Source organism: Propithecus coquereli, unplaced genomic scaffold, assembly GCF_000956105.1.
Source record: "Propithecus coquereli isolate 6110/MARCELLA unplaced genomic scaffold, Pcoq_1.0 Scaffold70, whole genome shotgun sequence".
Lineage (NCBI taxonomy): Eukaryota > Metazoa > Chordata > Mammalia > Primates > Indriidae > Propithecus > Propithecus coquereli.
The window spans coordinates 3,650,730-3,658,941 of NW_012153063.1; the positions used below are offsets into that span (position 1 = coordinate 3,650,730).

Here is an 8,212-nt window from a genome sequence, read left to right on the forward strand (position 1 = left end):
GCATTTACTTCATCAAATTATTTTCACCCAGAAGACTCCTTCTTCCACTGATCAAAAAGATAGATGTTACAATTGTGAAAATAAAAATAGATAGTCTCTTAAAGAAGTGATTGACTAGTGTAAGAACTGTCAGAGAATAACTAAAAGGTAGAAAGGACGAAGAAGAACCTACTTCCATAAAACTGCAGAACCACAGGCAAAGACAGCTGTGTACTGAACCTACTTCCATAAAACTGCAAAACCACAGGCAAAGACAGCTGTGTACTGACCCGTGAGGTCAGTGAGTTAGAGAGAGGGCAGGACAGAGAGAAAGCCGCAAAAAAGGCCTTGAGACAACATGATTTCCAGGTCAGAGCTTTTGAAATCATAGTTTGTAGAACAGCCCTGAAAATAAACAGTGACCAATGCTTTTCTCTTTCTCTCTGCTTGTTAGGTTTTATTTGAGCAAAGTAGAATCAATAAAATATATTTTTTTCAGGCAATCCATGAATTTTGGAAAACTTATCGTAGCCTCTCAGGGCTTTAAAGTTTCTTTTAGGCATGGTAGCAAGACAGGGGTTTCATAATTATAGTGATCTTCAAGAAGAATATATAGCCCTCAGATGACCTCAGATCAACTTTGCTCCCTTAAATCAGGTGCCCATACTCCGGCAATGGATGAGGTTGTGACCTTCGCCTCACCTTCCTCCTCACCCATCAGTGATGCGGTGGGAAGAGATTTGATAAGAAAAGAAAATTTATTCTTTGGTGAATGTTTTCATCTCAATGGATTTTAAAGAACTTTAAGAAGGCTTCTGAATAGAAAATATTATCAATTTTATGCCTAGAGACTTTGAGAGAACAAAAAATGATAGAAGCCTCAGGAAGGAAAAAGAGAGAGAGAGAGACTTTGATAGGTGACACGAGGGAATGCTGTCTCACATTTTCACATGATGAGATAGTTCCTCTTTTCTTTTTTTTATTCTTACTGTCTTCTGATTTCTGAGCATGAGTTAAACAATAACAATATTTTACGAGTTAAACTTTTGACAGCAAACTTTTATTAAAATCTTTTTAAATTTTTTTATTTTTAAGTATTATGTGTACATAATAGTTGTATACATTTATAGCACACACGTGATGTTTTGATATGGGCATACAATGTGTAATAACCAAATCAGGGTAATTTGGGATCCATCACCTCAAGCATTTATCATTTCTTTATATTAGAACCATTCCAGTTCCACTCTTTCAGTTATTTTAAAGTATGCCATAACTTGTCGTTGACTATAAGTCACTCTGTTGTGCTATCAAATATTGTTCATTCCATCTAACTATTTAATTGTATTTTGGCACCTATTATCCATCCCTACTTTATTCCCCTCTCCCTGCTATCCGTTTCAACCACTAGTGAGATGGCTATATGAGAATGGTTTTATATCTGGGTTCTCAATCCTGTTCCATTGGTCTCTGTCTCTGTTCTTGGGCCAGTACCATGCTGTTTTGGTTACTATATATTTTCTTAAATGTATGTAGACCTTTGTCAGAGAGGTTCATTTATCCAGGATTTTTTTTTAATGGTAATGTTGTCAAGTGGTAATACCGAGTATTCAGGGAACTTATTGAATGTTCTATGGTAGACATACGAATGTGCTGCCTTTAATACTATGAGTGGAAGTAAGTTGGGGACTATGGCCCTCTGTTTAGCCTTAAGGAGAAAGAATGGAATAGTAGAAAGAGCATTAAACTAAAAATAGAGAAAACTGAGTTTTATTCTAGATTCTGACATAAATTCTTTGGACCTCATCTATAAAATGAGGATATTCATCCAAAGTCCTTTCTAGTTATGAAACCCCTACCATTCTATTCAGCAATCCCACTACTAAGTATCTACCCAAAGGAATAGAAGTCATTTTATGAAAAAGACAATTGCACCCAAATGTTTATTGCAGCACAGTTCACAGATAGCAAGGATGTGGGATCAACCTAAGTGACCATCAATTGATGAATGGATAAAGAAAATGTGGTATGTATGTGTGTATATATATATACATACATATATTATGTATATATGTATACACACACACACACACACACACACACTCACACACACATACACCATGGAGTACCAAAAAAAGGAATGAAACAATATCTTTTGCAGCAACTTGGATGGAACTGAAGAACATTAGCCTAAGTGAGGTATCTCAGGAATGGAAAAACAAATTCCACATGTTCTCGCTTATAAGCGGGAGCTACACAATGGTTATATATGGTCATAAAGTGGTGTAATGGGCATTGGAAACTAAGAAGCAGGCAGAATGGCAGGGGATGAGGGATAAAAATCTACCTATTGGGTGCATCGTGCACTATTCTGGTGATGGGTACACTAAAAGCCCTGACTTCAGCATTATACAATAAAAAAACACTTATATCCCCTCAATCTATTGGAAAAAAAAAAAGGAATCCCATGTATCGTCATGCTCCTTTTTTACTGAACCTAGAAAAGATGAATTTATGTCTGAAGGAAGTGTTCCCTGACCTAAAGTGTAATGAGATAAAACATATTTTGTCGAAGTAAGTGGAGAATTCTTTATAAGAGTCTAAAAAGGTAAAATCAGCTCCCTAGACTTGGGTATGTACATTCTTCCAAAAGAGCATGAAAGTGGGGTACTAAAGGAACTTTCAAGGTCCCTGACCAGAAGATTCTCAATTCACTTGCAATTATCCATAGTAACAAATGAAAATCACATTCTAGAACACTGGGTTTGCCGGATGGATTAGTGTAGTAAGCTCCACTCACAATAGGAGCCTCTCTCTCCTCTGCCTAATGCCTCTTCAGGCAATAGTGTTGATGTTTGGTATTCGCTAAAATCATAAATGACATTTCTTTGAATTTTCTGCATGGTCATTCAGTTGGATACTTACAAAAACTTAGTAGCAGAAATTTATTGGACACTTAGGATAGAGGCTAGATTATTTTCTAATCTAATTCCCTTAACAACCATATGAAACAACAAAATACAGTGATGTCTTAGTCTTCTCATCTATAAAACAGAGAGAAAAAATGATGAAGTTTTGTAAGAATAAATGAAATTATGCACTCAAGTCACTGTGCATAACAGGTATCTCTGGTGTGTGCTAGCTTATCTTAACATAGCGATGAGCACATAATAAATGTTTAAATGTGCCCACTGAACTGACCTGAGTTGAATGAAATTGAAACACAGATAATTTTTATTTCCTTCACAACTGCTGGGGAGCTGGGGAGGAAAGTTAGTTCATTTGAGTTTTGTAACAGATCCTTCACTAAACAAAACAGAATATATTCTAGGCCAAGCAGAAAGAACAATGCAGTTGAACATAACTGATGAGATAAATACACATTGACAGAAAGAACGTTTACTGAAAGGGTCATGGAAATACCAGAAGATAAGGGGGCAGAATGTTCAATAGCACCATGCAGTGAAGAAAGGGGGTGCATTTGGGTACTTAAACGCTTTAACAGAAACTTCTAAAATTTCAGTATCTTAACACTGTATAAAACTTTTATGAACTCTTTGAAAAGGTACTGAATAATGTATATCCTCTCCTCCCTCACAAGTTAGAAAAGTGTGGATATCCAGTTGTCCCAGATTTATTTCTTGGGAAAAAAAATGAAATAGTCAATCTATATAGTCTTGGGAATACAGTTTGAACATTTTCAGACTTTTCTCAGCTCATTATTTTTGTTTGTTTTGTTGGCTTAGAAATACATGGTTGAGTCTCTTGGGCCTTTTACTTGTAGTAACAGTTATGCATCAAAAGATTTTTGATGTGAAAGTATTTTTGTTTGTCTTTAATTGGGTTGGTATATCCTTTGATACTTTGTATTTTTGTTTTCAATATGCTTGCTTTTTTGAGGGAAGGGAGGCTACTGATAAAAGAAAGTTCATTTGTAAATACCTTGGAAAGAAAATGTGGTTTCTGGAAGGCCAGCCTTTATTTTACAAATTGGTTCAGTAATCTGCCTTTGTAATTACTAAATGAATGAAACATCCTGGCATAGTCGAAACAATAGCATGCTTCAATTTGAACTTTTTCCTATTTTACTCTTAATTTGCTAAGGATTGTTCCAGATCTTTTGCAGTAATTATACAAGAGCAACTCATCCTGTAGTATCACAGTCTATATATATCTTCTGCTTCTGGGTGAAACAGCAATTGACTCAGAATTCTAGTTCTATTAAACTTAGAATAACAGCTTACAGACTCACCCCAAATCAAATCTGAGCAGGCAGATCTAAAATCAAGTCATAACAGGTAACACAAACTCCCTCGTTTTTGTTTTTTTTTTTTTTACTGTTCACAGAGGTAAAGAAGATGCTAAAAGAGAGGCAGAATGAACTTTCCTTTATAAGAGCAAATACGAAGACTTTAAATAGGGAAAGTATTTCCAAATGAAAACGTTAACATAGATTTGTAAGTGAGGGTGGAAAGCAAAGGATGAGAACTTCATATTAAATTTCCTCATTCTATATATCCTTCTCATTTTAAAAAAACTCTCTACATTTAAATGCCCTAGTTTATATGAGAGTAAACCAGGAAACTTCCTATTAGTCTGATCTGAAGAGACCGTGGTTTTCCTTTTGCTCAAAATAATTTTTCTAATCCTGTATTTGAAAATCTACTACTTGGCTAACAGAGTGCAGAAACTTTGCAGTTCAACATCCTTCCCCTTCCTGAATTGTTGGCAGTACTTTTCTCAGGTCTGAATACTGACTATAGTGTTAAATATATCCTATAAAATACAAATTGAGCAATAGCTGTTATCAACTCATCATAAGGTGAGTCATCAGTGGGTACGGTGCAGTTTCTTTCTCCAGGTTATACAGGTAGAGTCTTTTGGTAGAGCTTGTAAACTAGCAAGAGTCTAATATTTCTTCTCCAGAGGAAACAGGTCTGAAGGATTCTTCCAACACTGACTGCTACTCAATGCTTGAACCAAGAGAGATAGAGAAGAATAATTATATTCTTGCTCTGAGATGCTTACATAGAAATAGCATGATTGCATCTTGCCTTTTGATTGCTATCCATTTACGATCATGTCTTCCATTTGCTATGCTCTCTCTCCATTTCCGTTTATCATCTAGACCTAATGTGACTCTTTTTGTCACCATCTTCTATTAATTTTGTGTTTGCTTTGTGTTGAGTCCTACATAATTTCATATTTCTATGTAGTGATTTATAACAAGGGACAACAGGATTCCCAGAGCTCACAGGGCTAGTTAAAGTTCTTATTCTCACTAACCAGAGCAAAAAAGGCACCAAATGCACACAGAATTGGGTATAGTCCTCAGAAAGCTTAAAAGATATCCTTTAAAGTTTCCAACTGATCTGACTTATGTAACATAACTGTGCAATACAATAAAATTGAACACTATTTAAAGGAATGCAAAAAAAAGATATCCGCACCCAAGATTGTAAAATTCACAATGTCTGGCATCCAAATAACCAATTAAAAATGGGAAAAGGATTTGAAATGATATTTCTGCAAAGAAAAAATACAAATGGCCAATAGGTATAAGAAAAGATGCTAAACATAATTATCGGGAAAATGCAAATCAAAACTATGAGATAACACTTCATACTTGTTAGGATGACTATTATAAAAACATGATAAGTATCTGTGCAGATGTTGAGAAATTTAAATTATTATACACTATTGGTAGGAATGTGAAATGGTGCAGCAACTATGGAAAACAGTATGGAAGGTCCTCAAAAAATTAAAAATAGAACTATCAGATAATGTAGTGATCTGATTTCTTGGTATTTATCCAGAATAATTAAGAATCTTGAAGAAACATGTACTCCTATGTTCATTGCAGCATTATTCACAATAGCCAAGATATGGAAACAACACAAGGGTTCATCCCAGATAGTCGGATAAAGAAAATGTGGCGTATACATACAATGGACTACTATTCAGCCTTGAAAAAGAAGAAAATTCTGCCATTTGTGACAACATAGATAAATCTAGAGGACATGCTAAGTGAAATAAGCCAGTCACAGAAGGACAAATACTGCACAAAACCATTTACATGAGGCATCTTTAATAGTCAAGTTCACAGAAGCAGAGAACACAATAATGTTTGCCAGGGGCTTAGGGATGAAGGAAATGGAGAGTTGTTCAATCATCATAAAGTTTCAATTATGCTAGATGAATGAGTTCTAGAGATCTGCTGTACAACATATTGCCTATAGTTAACAATACAGTAGTATTGTGCCCTTAAAAAATATTTGAGAAGGTAGATCTCATGTTAAGTGTTATCTTATTACCAAAACAAAATAAAACAAACAAAACAAAGAAAGGGGCACAAGGAAACTTTTATATCTATTGCCTTGATTGTAGTGATGGCATTATGGGCATTTGCATATGTCCAAGCTCATCAAATTGTATGCATTAAATATATGCAGTTCTGGGCCGGGTGCGGTGGCTCACGCCTGTAATCCTAGCTCTCTGGGAGGCCGAGGCAGGCGGATTGTTTGAGCTCAGGAGTTCGAAACCAGCCTGAGCAAGAGCGAGACCCCGTCTCTACTAAAATTAGAAAGAAATTAATCGGACAGCTAAAAACATATAGAAAAAATTAGCCGGGCATGGTGGCTCGTGCCTGTAGTCCCAGCTACTTGGGAGGCTGAAGCAGTAGGATCTCTTGAGCCCAGGAGTGTGAGGTTGCTGTGAGCTAGGATGACGCCACGGCACTCACTCTAGCCCGGGCAACAGAGCCAGATTCTGTCTCAAAAAAAAAAAAATATATATATATATATATATGCAGTTCTTTGTAAATCAAAACCTCAATAAAGCTGTTAAAAAAGAATAATAGGAAGAAGAAAGTTTTGAGAAGAATTTTAGAAATTAGCTATTAACTAGGGTGGAACTGTGAAAAGAAATATTCAAGTATTTTGTTTAAGACTGCTGTTTTATGTTCTTGTTCTCTAAGACAAGGTAGTTTAATTGTCTGGACACTTACTAAGAAGATAGAAGTCTGAAAGAAATTTTTAAGGAGCAATAGTTAATGTGATTTGTATCTGAACAAACTTATGATTTATCTGTTAAACTAAATAGTAATCTGAGAAAACAACAGAAAGTCTAACATACTTTTTTGTATCCTAATTTCCAGTTAGAAAAGTAAAATGATCTTAAAACCAGTCTGACTATTTTTGCATATACTATCTTATATTTATTTCTCCTTCTTGGTAATGAGTAGAATTTTATATGTTAGAGATAACATCTAAAATCTTTGGGGTCTCTAAACCAAACACCCCCATTTATAGGAATAAGACCCAGAAATTTTTTGTGAGCTACCTACCATCATAGAGCTAATTATATATTAAATGCATTTTATACATTACATTAAAACAGATCACAACCCAAATGTTCTAAAATGTGTTACAAATATTCTGTTACAGTATTTTAGTAATCATTTTTTTTAAATTTTAGAGTTTAATATCATTTAATACTATTTATTTTTTATTTTACCAGGCCATATATTTTCTAATTTTCCCATAATACATAAAAAAAGTTGTTACTTTTTAGATATCTGGATCAATTATGTTCAGTATTTTTTCACTTTCCTTCTCAGAAAAAAATGGCAATTTTACTAAGAGGCTTGATTTACATAACTACTTATTTAATGGTGATATATATAAGGCTCTTAAGGAAATAAACAATAAACATTTTCTCTAGGCTATAATATGTTTAGATTTTCTTATTTATATTTTATCAAAGGATGATGCTTCTTAAGACATGAATGACAACAGCACAAAGAAATGAAGGGCAAGACATGAATCATGACCTGTTTGCAATACTTATTTGCTTATATTCGTATTTCTCTTAGGACTAGATTATATTTATTTTAGTTAAAAATCTGCTATCATTTCTGATTTAATTATTAATGACTACTTGATAAGGAAAGGTAATGACTAAAATTTTTCCAATAACAAACATACAAAAATAATCAATCCTGTTTTCTATTTGTTTTTAATTTCTTTTCTTTTGGTTTTACCGAATTATTTGAAATCATATATTTAAAATGCATTAGGAAGTCAAGAAGGAAAGAAGAAAGAAAGAGAGGACCACAAAACAACCAGAAAACAAATTTTAAAAAGGCAGTAGTGGCCGGGCGCGGTGGCTCACGCCTGTAATCCTAGTACTCTGGGAGGCCGAGGCGGGCGGATCGTTTGAGCTCAGGAGTTAA

The 8,212-nt window shown here is 34.5% G+C and overlaps 1 protein-coding gene across 1 annotated transcript in view; it reads left to right on the forward strand.

Moving 5' to 3' along the window:
- Positions 1-653: 653 nt before the first annotated feature.
- Positions 654-8,212, forward strand: part of LOC105823915 (gamma-crystallin D-like) — a 157,661-nt gene continuing 150,102 nt past the window's right edge. The window contains exon 1 of the mRNA XM_012661210.1: positions 654-707. Coding sequence (XP_012516664.1) covers positions 654-707 — 54 coding nt within the window. The remainder of the gene's footprint in view (positions 708-8,212) is intronic.